The sequence below is a fragment of the Geotrypetes seraphini genome, chromosome 2 (assembly GCF_902459505.1).
Source record: "Geotrypetes seraphini chromosome 2, aGeoSer1.1, whole genome shotgun sequence".
NCBI lineage: Eukaryota > Metazoa > Chordata > Amphibia > Gymnophiona > Dermophiidae > Geotrypetes > Geotrypetes seraphini.
In genome coordinates, this window is record NC_047085.1 from 146899188 (window position 1) to 146918982 (window position 19795).

At 42.2% G+C, this 19795-nt stretch overlaps 1 protein-coding gene across 1 annotated transcript in view; it reads left to right on the forward strand.

The window, feature by feature from the left end:
- Positions 1-481: 481 nt before the first annotated feature.
- EMILIN2 (elastin microfibril interfacer 2) overlaps positions 482-19795 on the forward strand; it is a 118505-nt gene continuing 99191 nt past the window's right edge. The window contains exons 1-2 of the mRNA XM_033933971.1: positions 482-672; positions 1905-2027. Of these exons, the coding sequence (XP_033789862.1) occupies positions 563-672; positions 1905-2027 (233 nt within the window). The 5' untranslated portion in view covers positions 482-562. The remainder of the gene's footprint in view (positions 673-1904; positions 2028-19795) is intronic.

A 19795-nucleotide genomic window follows, 5' to 3' on the forward strand; every position in this document is an offset into this window, starting at 1 on the left:
CATGGTCTGTATTTAATTTTCCAAACACAGTAAATCACAAGAACTGTATAGCTTGTGCTAAATACAGGAAATCGCCCAGCTCTCTGCAACTAATCAGAGCCTAATGCAAATGGTCCCTCCTCAACCATATAGAACGTGGAAAACACACATTTGCTTAAGAGATGATCTACACAGCTCCTTAGAACTTTCCCGCTCTAATAACAGCTCCGTCCACATTCCAGCACTAGTTTACGATTCCGTGTGGACGATTCGCTGTGGGAGATGAGGAGTCATCCTTTCCAGGGAGAGAACTCCCTTTTTCTTTTACAGAAGACAAATTAGTTAAACGCAATGAAGTAATAGCCTGCCCTCCCCTGTGCGAAGGGAAGGAGGGAGCTCTAGGCCTAAAGAGATTGGGGGGGGGGGTGACCTCATAGAGGGGAATTCTGCCCGGAGCAGAGGGGGGAGGGGGGGGCAAGGAGAGACCGTGAGTGAAGACAGCACTCCTCCCTCTGCCTCTGGTTCTGTAGCAGAGGAGGGGAGCTGGAAGCAAGAGGCGCGGCTGTGCGACTGCGGGTGCGGGATGAGGCTGCGGACTCTGCGGCTCCGACCCCTCTGCCGGGCGCTTTCTCTGCTCCTGCTGTGCGGGGCTCTGGGCCAGGCCATCCCCGTGAGACCGGGCGGCAGGCACAAGTAAGTGGGCGGCTGCGAGGGACCCCCAGGTTTATGAGTTTGGCATCAAAGGGATGGAAACGAAAGGAAAATCCAACTGATCTGCGGTGGGATGCAAGTATGGAAAAGCAGGAAGCAGAAGTGCAGAAATGATGTACCAAAAAAAAAAAAAAAATCAATAGTTTTTATTTAAAAAAAATCAACAAATGTTATTTTTCCAAATAGTGGTTCCGGGTCTCGATTTCAAACATTTTATTGATTTTATAAGAAAAAGAAAAGCAATCACAAAATCGAAACTAGAAAGTAACAACACTATCAAATATACGTGCCAACTTGACAAAACAGGACCCCATAAGAAAGCCACAAAACAGGCAAATGTAATGGATCATATGAAATCCTACAACAGGGTCTCGGTGTTCTATAAAGAACCACTGTTGGAAAAATATCATTTGTTGATTTTTTAAATAAAACTATTGATTTTTTTGTTCATCATTTCTGCACTTCTGCTTTTAGTTTGGCATCAAGCGGGGCTCCACTTTTGGCAAGCAGGAAGAGTTCGGGGGGGGGGGGGGAAGAGGGGGCTTTAGTTTAGAACCGATGAGGGTCTGGCAGCCTCTGCTCAGATGACACTCTTACCTGGGTGTAGCGATTCCTGAAAGAGCATTTTGCATTTGCCTGCCTCCAGGTGCAAAGCAGAAAAAAAAAGTGAACCTTTCCATGGGGGTTATTCTCTTCTGTGAGGACTAAAAGCTCTTATGTTGCAGGACATCAAATGGCCTTAAGGTTTCAGGAGGACTTTTTAGCCTCTGGATAAATGCAGTGCAGCCGAGGCAACCTGGTTTTTCTATAGGGGTTTGAAGCGCCAATAATTAACCAATCAAAGAGTTACAGCAGACCTCCCCTGACCCCCCCCCCCCTGCAATTTAACGCCAAGCACAAATAAATTACAGTACTTATTTTTAAAATAGCATATAGGGCTCCTTTTACGAAGCCGCGTTAGCAGTTTAACCCGCGTAATAGCGTGTGCTAATTTGCCGGCCGCGCTAGCCGCTAGCACCTCCTCTTGAGCAGGCGGTAGTTTTTCGGCAAACCTCCATTTTCATATCTGTGGTACCAAGCCTTAACAGTGTCATGAATGCTACTTTTGTTGCATCTGAGACTTCGGGGGGGGGGGGGGGGATTTAATGATGCCCATTGTTTGCCGGCTTCAGACTCTCTTTACCCCGATTTCCTTTTTTTTTTTTTTCTTCTAGGAACTGGTGTGCTTATGTAGTGTACAAGAATGTGAGCTGCACTGTGCTGGATGGAACTGAGAGCTTTATTCAGACCCTGTACAAATGCGCCTGGGACCAAATTCCCTGTCTACCCACGCTGGAGTAAGTAATCCAAGAGAAAATACTGTTCATGATGGCAATTTGGGGGTGACTAAAAGCCGGCGCACATTGTGCACTGTAGCTTTAACTCCAGACCTTCAAAATACGCTGCGTGAAGATTCATTCTTTCTGTTGGCTTCACCCTCTTAAGAGTTTGCTTGCTCTCTCATTTCCTTCACTGCCTTTGGGCAGCTGAAACAAATTACAAACATGTAACGCTCAACAGTCTGGTGGTACAAGATCACAGGGCAGTGCTTGCCAAACATTGAGAGAACTGAGCTTAAATGGATAACTAATCAGTTTAAAAAAAAAAAAAAAAAAGGGAAGCATAAACAGAGAAAATAGAACAGGATCACAAACATTTTAAAATATGGAAAAAAAAACAAGGGGAAATGGATACGAAGTGGCTGTTAACAGTGTTTTTTTGACATATTAACTTGTGTAGATTCACAAGTTTATTTGGTTTTATATCCTGTCCTCCCAGAAGAGCTCAGAAAGGGTTACAAGTTTATATACATAATAAAGTGTATTTATACAAAGTGATGGCAGACATTGTGGCATGGCAGGGCATTGTCTGACAAAGATGGCAAGTGTGATTTTTTTTTTTAAATTTATAACATTTTATTGAAGAAATCCAATAAATATACAATAATATCATACAATAAAATAGTGATTACATTTAAATACACCGCATTAATTTCCATCAAATGTCTTTCATTTCTTCAAAATATATTTCCAAATTACCCATTACATCTTTCAATACCCTCCCCCTAATTCTTTCCCCGTCCCTATTCACCTCTTCCCCCTTTCCATTATTTTTAATTATAACATTGTAATAAATTAATTTTAAAAATATAATTCAAATAACTCCACATATATTACTATCATCCCCCTATTCCCACTCTGACCCTAGAATGAAAGGTGACATCAATTAACAAGTATTAAAAATACAAAGAACAATTCCACAGCTTCATTGTAAAGTATTATGAATCATACTTTTTGCTCTAGAGGATAATTTTTGTATATAGGGGTCCCAAATTTTCAAAAATAACCGAGTTCTTCTAGGAAATTTATGAACCTCTCAAACCTCAAATAAAATTAAATGATGAAATTGATTCCTCCAGTGCCAATAACTAGGCAAATCTTTCTGTAACCAATATTGCAAAATGCATTTAAAAAAAACCAAAACATGGGACTAACTCAGAATCCTTAATAGGGCAGGATAAAGTTATAGGCAAACTAGGTACAATGTTTTAACTTTACAAATGTCTTGACTATAACACCACCTCTCCAAGTGCTCCTTTTACGAAGCCATTCAGGCTGTGTGAGATTCACTAATGCGGGTTTGTAAAAGTAGCACCAAGAGAGCTGTACAGCTGAAAAAAAAGGTATGATCTTTAAAATTGTGCCCTCTTTCTATAGAACAGTCTAGCAAGGGGTTATCTCTCAATTATCTTTAAGTGCAGCTTTTATGTTGCATCTAGTGTTGGGAGTACCTGAGCCTGGGAAGCTGCCTGAAGGCAGTAAATGAATGTTAGGTGCAGTTGGGGTAGTAGCCATACCTTGGATTGGGCCCTCCGTGCTGTCTGGTGAGAGATAACTTGTTGTAAAACGCATGAGACAACATTCTTGTTTACAGGAGCAGGACTGTAAGACTGACTCCAGAAAAAGGAGGATGGATTGAGACATCTGGGTTTTACTTCCATTGCTTTCAATGGAAGTAAAACCCAGATGTCTGTATCTGTCCTCCTTACTTTCATTGTTTTCAATGGAAGTAAAACCCGGATGTCTCTATCTGTCCTCCTTACTTCTGTTGCTTTCAGTGGAAGTAAAACCTGGATGTCTCTATCTGTCCTCCTTATGTCCGTTGCATTCAGTGGAAGTAAAACCCGGATGTCTCTATCTGTTCTTACGTCCGTTGCATTCAGTGGAAGTAAAACCCGGATGTCTCTATCTGTCCTCCTTACTTCAGTTGCTTTCAGTGGCAGTAAAACCTGGATGTCTCTATCTGTCCTCCTTACGTCCGTTGCTTTCAGTGGCAGTAAAACCCGGATGTCTCTGTCTGTCCTCCTTACGTCCGTTGCTTTCAGTGGAAGTAAAACCCGGATGTCTCTGTTTGTCCTCCTTACTTCTGTTGCTTTCAGTGGAAGTAAAACCCGGATGTCTCTGTCTGTCCTCCTTTTTTGAAGTCATATGGTTAACCCTACTGTAAGGTGTTATTAGCTCAGAATGGGCTCTGGTACCCTGTTTATTATTTTTATTAATTTTTATTTTTATTTTTTTAATTACTGGTTCCTAAGCCTTTTACAAGTCAATAGAACTGCAGCCAAGTGGTTACCATCAAAATGTGTGTTATTTTCTATTTATAAGTACTGATGATGTGAGGGTGTCACAGGTGCTGATGTTCTGGTCTAGGGGGATTAACCTTCAATTATATTTTAATGCAGCCACCGCGTGAGCGGACTGCTGGGCATGATGGACCACTAGTCTGACCCAGCAGCGGCAAGTCTTATGTTTTTATGTTCCTTTATGCCCAGTCCCTCTTACATTTCATTTTGGTTTACCTTGTGTATATTAACCCATTATTTGGCACTGTTGCTCAGAAGTAACGTGTTTTCTATGGCTCTTTTGGGAGATCTGCATCTCCAAATGCCTGTTACTTGGCACTGTTTCTCTCGTTCAACATCAAGTTACGTAACGCAGATATTTCGCCATTTATTTATTTCAATTTCTATCCCGTTGTCCCCAAAGAGTTCAGAATGGGTTACAGGTTAAGCATACATAGGATATAGTTAACAGGTTACAATTTACTATCTGCTAATTAATGGGTTACGTTGCAAGGACATGTAGCCAAATGTATAACCTCAGTATTGCAATTTGAAAAATATGTGATAAAAAAATTATGGTTGATTCTAAAGGTCCATTTCAAATGTGGCTTATGCTCTATTTGTATAATTTTGTTAAATATACTGTATTTTCATTCATAATCTGACATAAAGTCTGTTATCAGATGTGTAAATGAAAATATATTTAACAAATAGAACATGAGCCACACTTGAAATGGCATTAGATGACACAACTTTATGCCAGGGTTAACCACCTCAGATGCCAGTGTAGGGACCTCGGATATTCTGGGTGTATCTCGGTGCTAAGACCACTGACTTTCCCAGCTCTCGCCATCCTCTGTAGCTATTGGCATTCAATCTCTCCTTCTGAAGTGATACTTTCTTTTGGACTAAATTCATTTCTCGACTATCTTTTCTAAATTGACACTACCTGATCTTTGCAAGAACTTTGATTGGGTAGGATATGAAGATACATGCATTTTTACACAGTGATATCATTGGTGAATGGGCACACTAAATCTTTAAAATGATTTTTTGGTTTATGGAATTAAGGAGATAATTGAATGCAGCCATGGCTTGCATCCGGAGCCCAAAGCAAAGGCATTAATTGGAAACCAAAATAAACTTCTTTCACAAGTATATAGATAAAAGGATCTGTTGCTTATTCGAGAAGTATAAGAAATATCTTTAAAAATACACGTTTACATAAACTTATGTGGTCAGCAGCCATTACCAGTGAAAATACATCAATGAGCTTTCAATGCACTGAAATTGTATAATCACTACCATGTCTACATCTCTGTTTTCTAAAACAAAATTGCATTACATTGATGCTTACAGTGTGGCAAAGACCCTGCAATTGGGCAGGCAGATGTATGCACACAGATACAATTTTCTTTGAAATTGTACAGAGCAACAAAATTGTGTCCCTTACCTAGAGAGGTGCCTTTCTGAAATGGTGAAGAATGAAGACTATGGCTTCTTGGACTTGAACCTCAGAGATCCAGCCTGCTGACCCTAAGCCAGTGGCGTACCAAGGGGGGGGAAGGGGGAGTGGTCTGCCCCAGGTTCAGCCCATAAGAAAGTACTCTGAACGAGGACCGGCATCATGGTTCGGCAGCAGCAGCATTCATAATTCACTCCTCTGCCAGCATTGGGCCTTCCTCTCTGCCGGGTCTTGCCTTCACAGAAACAGGAAGTAGGCAGGACCTGGCAGAGAGAAAGGCCCAATGCCGCAAAGAGCAGTGAGTTTTGAATGTTGCACTGCTGACTGGGGGATGACAGACAGAGAGAGGGAAGGAGGGGGAGAGATATGCTGCACCCAATTGGAGGGGGGGGGAAGGAAGACCAGGGAAGGTGGAGAAGAGGAAAGAGAGATACCAAACCATGGGGAAGGAAGGGGGAAAAAGGAAGGAAAGGAGATGCCAGATCATGGAGGGGGAGGAAGAGATGCCAGGGCATGGGGAGGGAAGGAGATGCCAGATTGTGGAGTGGTGTAGGAAGGAAGGAAAGGAGAAGAGAAAGATGCCAGAGCATAGGGGAGGAGGTAGAGACAGAGAAAAATAGAGAGGAAGTGAAGCTGAAATGTATTATGTACAAAGAAGAAAAGGGATAGACAGTTTATAGAAGTGGGAGAAGATGGACACTGGATGGAAGGGGCAGTGAGAGAGAGTAGATGCTGCATGGAAGGGAGAGAAAGGACAGATGTTGGACAGAAAGAAGACAGTGAAGATGATTACAGCAGAAATGACAAAAGGTAGAAAAAAGATTTTTTTTTGCTTTAAAATAAAGTAGTATTTTAGCTGTATTGATAAATATTTATAAATAGAAAATGGAAATAAGGTAATCTTTTTATTGGACTAATTTTAATATATTTTTATACTAACTTTTGGAAACTAAAATCCCCTTCCTCAGGCAGTGGCGTACCAATGGGGTGGGGGTGGACCGCCCTGGATGCAGTTCCTAGGGGGTGCTCCTCCAATTCCTTTTTATATGGGGGGGTTAAAAATGATCAACCCCGGGTGTCAGATACCCTAGGTATGCCATTGCCCTAAACCCAGACATCATGGAGTTGCATATAGTGAATAATTACATTACAGTTCTAAAAAAATAAACTCATGACTTTATCAGCATCACAACAAAGAGTTTGTTTCCCGTGTGTGAGAAAGACAAGATTTCTCTGCTTGGAGTATGTCCATTCTTCAGCCTATGGCTAATAATAATCTCACTTTCTGGAAGAAAACAGAAGGGACTGTGCAGATTATCTGCTGGCCCAGAGGCTTGCATCATAGTTTTTGGTGTGAATCTTTTTCTGTGAGAGTTGGAAAGTGGATGGAGCAGGCAGCAGAGAAGAAATGTAAAGAAAGGTTTTTCTCTTGGGAGGAAGACACAGGGGAGAAGTTGTAATAGACTCCAACATGGATGACAAAACAGTCAATTGTCTCAAGATATTGACAAAAGCAGGACTGACAGCTTAATACATGATTTCATATTGCAAGCGTAACTCCAAATTTGTGTGCACTGATCCAGCAATCAAATTGTATGCAAATAAGAGATGCACAGAATTTGTGTGCTAACCTGGAAGGTATACCAGATGCATACACACACGGTTCTGTGCTAATGGCAGCTAGAGCTTCTTTGGATCGCCAGCGGCTGATGTGAATAGGAAAAGTTTAACTTTAACCTAAGTTCCCCTGACCTTGATAAAGATATGTGAAATGCGTCGGGAAGGGGAATGCACAAGTATAAAAGCTGAGTTATGAATTTAAAGAAAACAATATCTACTTGATTATAATAAGTTATGAATTAGTAAAGCTATATTGGGAATAATGAAGAACACCACCACCGGAAACATTATGATTTAGGTGGAGATCTGAACTCCCTTATAGCCTTTAGTTTTTCATATGAAAAAAGTAAGAAATGAATCAAGATGGCTGCCGACAGACTAAACTGAGCGCCACGTGTCGGTGAGCCTGCTACTTACTCTTGAATCGCTGCTCAATTTGCCTCGAGATGCCTAAACGGAGAGGCCGGAGCACAGCTGGGGCCTCACAGAGCTCCGGAATGGGCAACATAGAGGAGCTAATCCGCTGCATGTAAAGTTCCCTGCAGCCGGAGGTTGTCCCGCTAGAGACGTCCTGAACGGGCAGAACGGAGGCGATCTCTTTGGGACATGAGACTACTCTAAGCCCCGACACGAGGGCTCCACCCCTATGCCCTCAGGTTACCAGCTCCCTGCAGGAGAGGGAACTCTCCGAAGAGGGAGTTAGTCCTGCTCTGGAGGCCAGGGATAATCATGAAGGGAGCATGGAATCAGACTCTCTACAATTGCAAGAGAGCCTGAATGTAGGAACTGAGGAGTCAACATCTGAGGGGGACGAACAGATCCAGGAAAGTGTTCTACAGAGAGAACCATCAGCAGGAGAAGAGCTTGCAGTTCATTCTTTTGATCTTCAAAGACCCCGTGAGGTTACACTAGAAGCTATCTGGGACCTGGTTGCTAATATTCCAAAATTAATAAAACCTCAATTTACTCAAATAGAGGAGAAAATAAATGCTCATGATAAGGATATTCAGGACTGGAAACAATAGAGTTTAAAAAAGAGATTATCAGCATTAACCAAGAGTCATCTAAGACCAAACAGATCCATGAAACTTTAATTAAAGATAACACTAATCTTAGGAGGAAGCTCGAGTCTTTGGAAAACTTTTCCCGTAGTAATAACCTAAGATTGGTGAATTTCCCTAAGGTCCTAATGATTACTCCTCGGGAGATGCTAAAAAGATATATGTTGGAAATTTTGGGATTGTCTGAGGAAATGATACCACCATTTACACAAGTCTATTATCTTCCTAATAATCAGTGGGAACAACAACAAGAGGTTTTCCAGGAAAATTTGGACGTGTGTACCTTATTGGAATCCTTGAATAGTGAAAAGGCAGTGCCTGCAACTTTATTATTAACAGTGGCTTTGGCCCCTGATAAAAACTGGTTATTGAGACTTTTCTTTAAAAATAAAAAGAAACAATTTCTAGGAATGCAGATACAAATGTACCCTAATCTAGCCAGAGATATTCAGAGACGTCGTAAAGAATTTCTATTATTAAAACCAGAGGTGTTAGCCTTAGGGACAACTTTTTATTTACGTCACCCATGCAAATGTATAGTGTGTTATTCTTCACAGAAATATGTTTTCTTTGAACCTGTCCAGCTGACGACCTTTTTGTCATTGTCACGCCTGGAGAAAGAAAAAAAAAAAAAGATAAGATCTAGCCCTAGATAAGCAGTTTTTGGGGGGAATTTTGAGCTCAGTTTAGATCAGTTGTAGCATTCCTCTAGATATTTTTTGTTATTAAATTCGCTCTAGTTCCATCTTGATTCTAGAAATGTATTGGAGTTGAGTTTAAAATTTAAGTAACTTATTTCTGTTTTTGATTTAATTTGGATGAATTTGGTTATCAATTATTGACTTTATATTCTTGATTTAAATATGATGAATATGGATATGTATCTTTAACTTAAATTTTACTTTCTGTACAAGTTTACACTTGATAAATAATTATAAAATGATAAATACATTTTTTTAAAAAGTAAGAAGTAAGAAAGAAGAAGGTAGACTCAGCGCTATTGTGAATGATTTTTGTGAACAGTTTTGTGAATTGAACCTTACCATATGAACTTTTAAAGATGGCTAGCGCTTGTGCACAGGTCTGAGCGTTCACACATATGTGCAGTATCCTAGAATGCTCTTCTGTGCATTAATTTTGAAAATATCATAAGAACATAAGAAGTTGCCTCTGCCGGGTCAGACCAGGGGTCCATCGTGCCCAGCAGCTCGCTCCTGCGGCGGCCCATCAGGTCCATGACCTGTAAGAGATCATTTGTCTAAAACCCTTTAATCCCAATTTTTCTTCTATCTATACTCTTTCATGATCCTACCTCTATCAAGATCCTATCTCTACCTCTATCTATATCCCTCAATCCCTATATCCTTCAGAAACTTGTCCAATCCCTCTTTGAATCCCCTTAATGTATTCTGTCCTATCACATCCTCCGGAAGCGCATTCCAGTTGTCCACCACCCTCTGAGTGAAGAAAAATTTCCTAGCATTTGTTCTAAACCTGTCCCCTTTCAATTTCTCTGAGTGCCCCCTTGTTCTTGTAGGTCCCAATAGGCTGAAGAATCTGTCCCTTTCCACCTTCTCTATGCCCTTCATGATCTTGTAAGTCTCTATCATGTCTCCTCTGAGTCTTCACTTCTCCAGGATGAAGAGCCCCAGCCTTTCTAGCCTCTCTGCGTATCAACTCTGGGTCCTGATTCAATTTTTTTCTGTGTGTGCTCAGACCTGTTAGAGCAAAGCCATGTGACTGCAGAAGAATGAGCACACCTTCACTTCATAAAAAAAAGTTTGGTTCAATACAAGAGCAAAACATATATATATGAAGCAATCCACATAATCCCGCAAATTCTATAAATGATGCCCACAGTTATACAACAGGGTGTAACTTAATTTGCTAATTAGCACTAATTTGGCAATTAATTGGTGATAAGATCAATAATTGGCTTTATCAACCTCTAATTGGCTTTAATTTGCAGTTAAGTGTATACATAAGAAGAACATAAGGGGTCAGATTCACAAAGCAAACCGATCATGTACTGATCGGTTTGCAACCCCTTTGCGACCAGATTTCCCTCAGGCATAATTCACTAACCTCTCCTGCGATCTGCTTCGATTCCATGCAAGCAAATGAGGAGAAATGCATGCAAAGTAGACAGGGACGCAATTCATCAACCACGTTTTCCAATCCGACTGGGCTGGCTGATCATCCCATGAAGTGACTGCTGGGGACCAGTCGAAAACGTATTTCCGACTCTCCAAAGCTCTGCTCTCTGCACGCCCTGCTCTCTAATCTCTCCTCCCTGCCACCTCGATGCTCTTCTCCTGCCTGCTCCTGTTCCGCTGCCCTGATCTGCCTGCCTCGAATGCCTCCCGCTGCCCCGATCTGCCTGCCCATAAACTCTTCTGAGTTGTTCCGCTCTGTACTCCTCTGCTCCGATCTTCAACCACCACCCTGCACTCCTCTGCCCCGATCTTCAGTCGTGGTATTTTTTTAAGCCTGTTCACTCACGATCGACATTAATCAGCGAAATGGGGTGGTAAGAATCAGGAAGATCTGATGGCTTACCAGGTTATGCACTGCCTTATAACATAGACATCCAAACCTAAACAGCATTCTGGCCTCAATAGGAAGCCGGTGTAATTCTCTATAGTATACGGTTAAATGATATGCCTTTTTAAATCTAAAGATTAGACGTACTGCAGTGTTTTGTGTCAATCGGAGTCAATAAACCCAGAGTGAGTGACTGAACTAATAATTGAAATGAACTATCATTAAATAAGGCCTGATAGTACGAAGCCTCCATAAAGTAAAATAATATTTTTGGACCTGGGCATCTACATGTGAGGTCATCGATAGATTCCTATCCAGATGGACACCCAATATCCTGATGGTTGAGGTGATAGGATAATTGTTGACGTTCAGACTCAGGCTCTCCTCGCCACATTTGGAAGGAGATGCCAAAAAGAATCTGGTTTTATTTGAGTTAAGTTTTAATTTATGGTCCTTCATTCAGTCCTCAGCTATCAAAATTGTCGACGATATTAGTTGCAAGGCATTCAAAACTATCGTAATCCCTTTTTCTTCTCAAGTTATGTCATCAGCATAGCTATATAATTTTATTTCAAGATTACTTAGCTTTGTTCCCAACAATATTACACAGCGACGGGGGGAGGGGAGAGCTTATAATCTAAAATTAACAGACAACAGGACAAGTAGTGGCTTAGGGAATTACTCAAGGTGCTTAGGGTGAGGGGGTTATGAGTTAAATGTATTCTCAAAGAGGTGGGCTTTTACTCTGGATTTGAATAGTTCCAAGAATATAATGGCAAATAAAGACCCACATAGTCCAACTAGTCTGCCCAATAAGGCAGCCAAAGCCTCATCTGCCATTCCGTCCAGGTTACATTCCATCATATGCAAATACTAACATAACAAATTCACAGAATCTACAGATATTGTAATATTGCTGATTCAGTACCCTCAAGCATTTTACACAATGGGGCAGCTTTCGCACATAACTTTATGGGTGTGTGATGCAGAAAGGGTGTTTTGAGCACAAGCTTTGAATGAGACCTAAGCGCACAACATAGCTAAAACAAGTGGCAATAAGGCCACTTCATGATTCAGCACATATGTAGAGAGCAGTGCTGAAGACAAAGCGGGGACCTTAAGCAAAATTAGAGGAGGTATTTCACCTCCGTTCACTGATCCCTACTAAAGATCCTGAATCTCCCACCCTGTGACACCCAAAACAAAAAAAAAATCCCAGTGGTCTAGTACAGTGGTTCCCAACCCTGTCCTGGAGGAACACCAGGCCAATTGGGTTTTCAGGCTAGCCCTAATGAATATGCATGAAGCAAATTTGCATGCCTATCACTTCCATCATATGCAAATCTCTCTCATGCATATTCATTAGGGCTAGCCTGAAAACCCGATTGGCCTGGTGTTCCTCCAGGACAGGGTTGGGAATCACTGGTCTAGTAGATCCTGTCTCCCCCCTCCCCCCCAACCTACCACCTTCAGACACCTATAATAAAATCCATGATGTTCTGGTGGGCCTCAGCGCCCCCTGCTGCCCTTCTGGAACCCCCTCCTTGAACCCTGTTGCACACTTTGAAAGTTGGGAATCGGGAGCAATGTTCACCCATTGCTGCCTCCAGGTCACTGTGCCACAATGAATGTGCATACAAATAAATGTGCATACAAATAAATCTCTCTCATGTATATTCATTGTGGATATCCTGAAAACCCAACTGGCCAGATGGTCCCTGAGGACTGGGTTGAAAATCACTGCAATAGACCACAAGAGATTTTTATGTGTGTATTGGGGAGGGAGGGGGGTGGGGCAGGGCGGTTGAGAGGAGAAGGGATGCAGAGTACAGCATGAGGTTTTTTTCCCCCCCTAATATCTCCCTTCCTGTGAGTGTGTGAGCCAATTCTTGCTCATACACTGAAAAGGGAGAAGATATTTTACTCTTCAGTGCAGCAAACAGCTGCATTTTACTGCAGCAACATGCATGTTTTTTTTGGGGGGGTTTATTTTAATAGTGCACACTTCTTAGCACAGTAGTAATTTGCTTGCTATTTGCTTATTGCTTGGAGAAACTAACATTTTTTTAGGCTTGTGCTAGGAAGGTGTACACTGAGTCGCACGTATCAGTGCCTATCTGTAATGCACGATTACTGCATCAGCCCCTGAGGCTTTCCTGCAGAGACTGCAACTTGTGTAGACTCTCACTAGCAAAAAGTAAGGAGCACAGAGACAAATGTGCGCCAGACCTCAGCCAGCTAGCTCTATTTTAAGAGTGTACTCATGGGAGAAATGAAGGTTCAAAGACTTTTCCAGCCAACTTAGCCAGAGCCTGTGCTTGGGGGCTTTGTTTTTTGCTTCCCTATTTTTTTTTTTCTCTGTGTGAGACCATTAATCCTCTCTTGCGCAATATTAAAATGGGGAATTAGTCAATCTATGAGTTATTCACTTAGTTTCACTTATATCCCAGAGTGGAAACATAACTGCACTGTGTGTTACATGTACTTTGATTTATGATATAATCCTTTTTTGTTTTCCTGCTTTATGTTTATAAGCCTCTTATTCTCTGAGTAAAAGATTTACGCTGTAGCATGCTATTCATCCTCGCATTTGGTGGTATGAGGGACATGTAGAGTGAGGTGAGGGTTTTTGTCACAAGCGGGAATGTAAGGGGACAGGTGAAATGGTGCTGAAAGCCCTTCAGTGGTGCTGGTTACATTTCCCAGAACCCTGACACCCGAATAGAAGTGATTCTGAGCACACTGGGAGGTGGAGCATGTGGACTCCTTCAGCAGGGTTACCATATGGCTCCATAAAAAGGAGAATGGATTGAGACATCCGGATTTTACATCTACTGAAAGCAATGGAAGTAAAACCCGGATGACTCAATCCGTCCTCCTTTTTATGGAGCCATATGGTAACCCTATACCTTCAGGAGATTACTCTATCTCTCTCTTCTCATTTCCTCCACTCAGATCTGATATTTGTCTACTTCCCCGTTTTCTGGCAACTCTCCTCTCTCTTCCCTTTTCTTCTCTGGTTTTTCTTCTCTATTTTCTGCCTCCGTCTAAATTAAATTCTTTATTACTTTTCAGTCTTCAGTTTTCCCTCTTTTCACTGTCTACTCACAGCTTGCCTTTCCTTCACCCCTCCACTATCTCACTAACTCTATTTTCTTCTTCCCATCCAGCATATGCCCCCCATCTAGCATGTGGGAAAGCAGCAGCAGTGGTGAGGAGATGAGGGCGTCTCACCTCTTCACTGCTGCTGCTGCTTCCTCATATGTGACTGAAGCTGATGGCACAAATTCTCCCCATTTCCATCATCTGCCCCTTCTCTCTCTCTCCATCCCAAGCAATTCCATCATGTTATCCTGCCCCCTCAGTGAATTGCCTGGGGTGGAGGGAGAGAGAGAAGGGGGGCAGATGATGGAAGTGGGAAGAACTTGTGCCGTCAGCGTCAGGCACATGTTGGAAAGCAGCAGCAGCAGTGAGGAGGTGAGGGTCTAGAGGCTATCTTCCTCTCATTCATCTCCTTGCCCCTATCCCTTGGTCTTTCCCATGATTTCCACAATTTCCAGCATATCCCCTCCATTCTTGTAGCCCAGAATCTCCTCTCCGTCTCTGATGGCCTGACATCTCCCTGTCCTTTTTCCTTCACTATCTTCCTATCCCATCTCTCTTCCCTCCCCCCCTAATCAATTATTTCACCACCTCTCTCTTTCCTCCCCTTCAGGGTCCAAGATTGCTTCCGCTCTCTTTCCTGCTGTTCTCTCCCCCTGTCACCCTATGATCCAATCCCCCTCCTGCCCTTGTCCAACATTTCCCCTTCTATCCCTCCCTCTCATTCCCTGCTCCAACATACCATATTTCTTGTTCTCCCCAACTGCTCTTCCATCTAGCATCTTCCCATTCCCAGGCCTGCCAGCTTCGACTCATTTACTGCTCTCTCTCCCGCTGCTGCTGAAAGTCTCATTTACTGCTCTCTCTTTCTCCCGCCGCTGCCGAAGTCTGTAAACAAATTTAACACATGCCACAGGGCTCAAACAGTGCGCGTGCCGCTGACGGCTTCCCTCCTCCTTCCTCCCCCTCATGACATAACTTCCCATTTCATTTATGGAAGAGGAGGAGGAAATCCGGCAGCGTTATGCACACTGTTAGAGCCCTGCGGTGTATGCTAAATTTGTTTACAGGCTTCGGTAGCGGCAGGCGAGAGAAAGAGAGAGCAGTCGCAGGCCCTGTTTCTGTCAATGGGGGGGGGGCCCAGTGTTGCCGATCGAGGGGGGCCTGGTGTTTCCGATCAAGGGGGGGGGTCCAGTGTTGATGATCGAGGGGGGGGGGCCGGTGTTGACAATCAAGGGAGGGGACCCAGTGTTGACGATCAATGCTGGATGGGGGCCCGTCGCCTTGAAAAAAAATTTTTTTTTCTGTGTTCTCCTTCAGCGGGCCCCCCTGACCATTTCGGGCCCTAGGCACATGGGCCTGTTGGTTAATCCAGCCCTGTGCCCAGCTATCCTGTTAACTCAAGTCAGAAACAAGCCTTTAGTGCACACACTTTAGGCGCCTAACTTTAGATAATCTGTAGAGAATTACTCCCTTAAAAGTAAAACAGTTTTACAACTTTATAAACATGAAGAACAGAATATTCTAAGGACATGAGATATTGGGGGAAAGGGAAAGGGAAAGGGGTTGGGGTTTGATATACCGCCTTTCTGTGATTACAATCAAAGCAGTTTACATATCATATACAGGTACGTATTTTTTACCTGGGTTAATGGAGAGTTAAGTGACTTACCCAGAGTCACAAGGAACTGCAGTGGGTATCGAACCTAGTCCGCCAGGTTCTCAGGCCAGTGCACTAACCACTAGGACTGTTTTCTTGCAGAAGTCCAGTGCAGGTATCTTTTTATTTCATTTAAGAGTAACCAGTGGTTAGAGAATTGAACTCTACCGAGCAGAGCCCTGGGGGTGTATGTTCAGCACTGCCCTCTGTACTAAATCTTTGTGTGATTTTTTTTTTTTCCTCTTCTTGTGCCTCCGATTCTTGAGACCCAGCTAAATACGTGGTGTTTGTCTTCGTTTGGTCAACTCATCCTATAATTTTCAACTTTTTTTGTCTAGAGGGGAAAGGAATGCACTGCAGGGACTGTCTGCAGTGATATCCTGCTGCAGGTTGCCCATTTTCCAGTGACAGAGAGCTTTTCCTACTCCTCAGATAAGAGAAGATGATACAGTTTGGTTACCTGCTAGTCCTCTGAGGAGAAGACCATTGTAGGACATAGCAAAAAATGCACAACAAAGATCACATTATGTTAAATTCAACTCCCCCATCCCCAATATGCAGTCCACAGCAGCCAGCAAACATAAAGGTGCTGAATCTGACCCACTATTCAATGCCAGGCCTAATCTGAGCACTGGCATTCAGTATCAGGGTCATAGGCGGCTGCTGGAAGTTATCTGGTTGCTGGCCCATATTCTTACCAGTGCCTAGTGCCTTTTTGCTTATGTGCTTTTTGAATATTGGTGACAGAGCTGGCCAGCAGAATTTAACTGGTGAAGGAACAGACCTGGAAGCAAAGAAAGAGGGGGACTTGAGGATCCTTCAAACAGGAAAGAAGAATATTCCCAAACCAACCCACTGAGATGTAAACAGAAATATTCCCAGCTGTGAAATGGATATGTCAAAAGTGCAAGCAGAAGTATTTGGCCAAGTTATTCATTCAATCAAATAAACCACTTTCAAGTTTCCATAGTTCCAGGAGGGAAAAAAATAAATGAGTCAAGTATTTACAGGCATTGAAGTGACTAGACAGAAAGACTCAGCCATACTGGATGAAGAATAGATTTCTTATCTTATCAAGCACCAAGCGGCATCCAGTAACTCTGGGTAATCTAAAACAGTCCAATTCAAGGTCTCTAGATTCCCTTTCACCAATAACCAGTTCCACTTCCTTTTTTTGTCTACAAATTAAACTCTGATCAGGACACTTTAAAATCATGAGCCAGCCAGCCAAAGGAGTGTGTCCTTATCTTCTTATGATTGACCACTGATTTGGGTAGTATTTTAAAAGTTCCAGCTGGTTGCCAGAGGCATGGTAAGAAAAGCAACCAAATTATGACTTTTGGTCGCCATAATCTTGGTTTGGCAAGTTAGGTCATGAAAGGGAACAAGAGCTTGGTTGATGGCTAACCAACTTGCTCATATTTGATCCATGCTATACAAAAGAAGAGTCAATTTGGAGGTTAGAAAACTCAAATCACACATAAACCTGTCCCTTTTTTTTTTTTTTTTGAGACAGTGCAAGTTGCACACAACTGTAAACTCGATTTAGAAAATTCATTTTAAATTTAGTTATCTATCTTTCCAAACCTGAGCCTAAGGTGAGCTACATTCAGCTACAGTAGATATTTCTCTGTCCCCATAAAATCTTAGTCTGTTGTACCGGAGCTAGTTGAGGTTAAGTGACAGAAATTATCTTATAGCAGTAAGAATCTCTTCTTGACAATGTGTGAGGTTTGTCAGTGCCCATTGGGGATTAAAGCCTAGGGTTACCAGACTTGGATTTCCCCAGACATGTCCTTCTTTTAGGTCTAGGGAAGGGGTAGGAAACTCTGGTCCTCGAGAGCCGTATTCCAGTCGGGTTTTCAGGATTTCCCCAATGACTATGCATTGAAAGCAGTGCATGCAAATAGATCTCATGCATAGTCATTGGGGAAATCCTGAAAACCCGACTGGAATATGGCTCTCGAGGACCGTAGTTCCCTACCCCTGGTCTAGGGTGTCCAGATTTTACAATCATAAAATCTGGCAACCCTACCTTTGGTTACTGCTTCTATTATCAGTTCCCTCAATATGCCATTAAGAGCTATTAAATTCCCATCCATCTTTAATAATAACATAAATGATTATTAATTAGTCTGAAACAGTCAGTGGCATACTGTTCATATTCTGTTGAAAAGTGGCTCTTACCTGATAAGCTATAACTTCCAGAAAATTCAGCACTTCAAGATGTAAGGAGAAATATGATGCAGTATAACATGAAGGTTATGTTTAAAAAGAATTCCCTTTCAAGAAAAATAAGAACACAAAAGGAAGAGTTCCTGTGAGGGGAGCTAATTATTTTATATTGTTTGGGATTGGGGAGGGGGTCAAATTTCCAATGATCCGCATTTGAAAAGTTGGTTATTTGATCTATTTATGTGGGGATCATAGGTTCACAAAGGGTTTCTTACAGTTTATGTCACAAAATAATGTTCAGAGTCTCTTGGTTAGATGGGAAATCCAAGGACCATCTCCGAAGAAGGGGAAGATGTACTCCACCTAATATTCAGACCACTGTTTCCGCAGTCTGCGGTGAACCTGGAAATTCAATGCCAGTGCTATATCTGGCAACCGGCATTGAATTTCAGTATGCGTTGACCATACACGAGCAGCTTTAGAAGCTTTTCAGAACCAGGAATCTCTTCTCCAGAATCTTGGGTGCTCTTCCCTGTCTTGGACAAAAGAGTGCTCTTCTTTTTCCTGATCCCCAGCTGGTTTGATAAACTGGACCCAATCCCTCAGGGTCTGAATTTCACGATTCTTTAAGTTCACTATCTATCTCTGAATAGCAAAAAGAGGCAAAAATAATTCTCTCTCCGAAACTAGGGATTATATACTCTTGCTGACATAATTACATTTTCTTATCTCCTCCCATAGCGATCCTCATTGGAGAAGCCATCAGTGTACCTAGGCTAGTGGTTATTGCATTGGGCTCTTTGTGACTCTAGGCAAGTCACTCAACCTTCTATTGCCTAAGGTACAATACTTACATTGTGAGCCCACTAGGAACAAAGTACCTGCATATAATAAATGTAAACTGCTTTGATTATACCATAGAAAGGCGGTATATATAATACCATTACCAAATACCAAAGTATTGTGTTATACTGGCACCAGAGCTATGTAGTACACAGATACAAGGAACATTATTAATTTCTGGGGCACATAACATCAAATCACTAAAGTGAGCTAAGCAGTTAATACGCAAATTAGCTTGCCCTATTGGTGTATGAATATGTAACTTCTACTGCACTGGTGTGGCAACATCTACTGATTCACATGCTAACTACGTGCTGTGTTAGGAGATAGGAACTGGGTGGATTACTAGTTGAGAACGGTCAGGGACTGAACCTTGCCATTAGCATTTGGTACTTACTGAGAAGTTGGGGACAGATTCTGTAATTGGGTGCCTAAAAAGATAGGCGCCTTCATAGCAATCACACCTAGGCACTCATTACAGAATCGTGCCTTAGGTGCCTATAATATAGGCCAGGGTTTTAAAAGCCTACATTATATATGCGCCTAAGTGCTTTAGAGAATCGCACCTAGTGGTGCCTAAATCCTTCTCTGCCCCTAAACATGCCTACTTTGGAGTTAGGTGCTGGTAGGTGCAATAAGATAAGCGCCTAGCTTATGTAGTCATGTCTAAAAAGATAGGCACCAATCACCCAATTAATTATTATTTTTTTTCAATTGTGAGCTTATTAAAGCTCATAATTGAAGCCAATATGCTAATTAAGTTAGGTGCCTAACCTAGGTGCCTATTTAGCACTTATCTTTAGGCACCTTTTATAGATTTTCCCTGTTGGTGCAGGTACATCTGCCTCCTCAAGAGGAGATATTAAAGTCTAGTTCAATAAATGTTGCGGAAAAATAAGCACCGGGAAAAATAAGCACTTGGTGATATTCTCGGAAGAGTGCTTGGAGATGAGCAACCTTTCAAGAATAGTGCC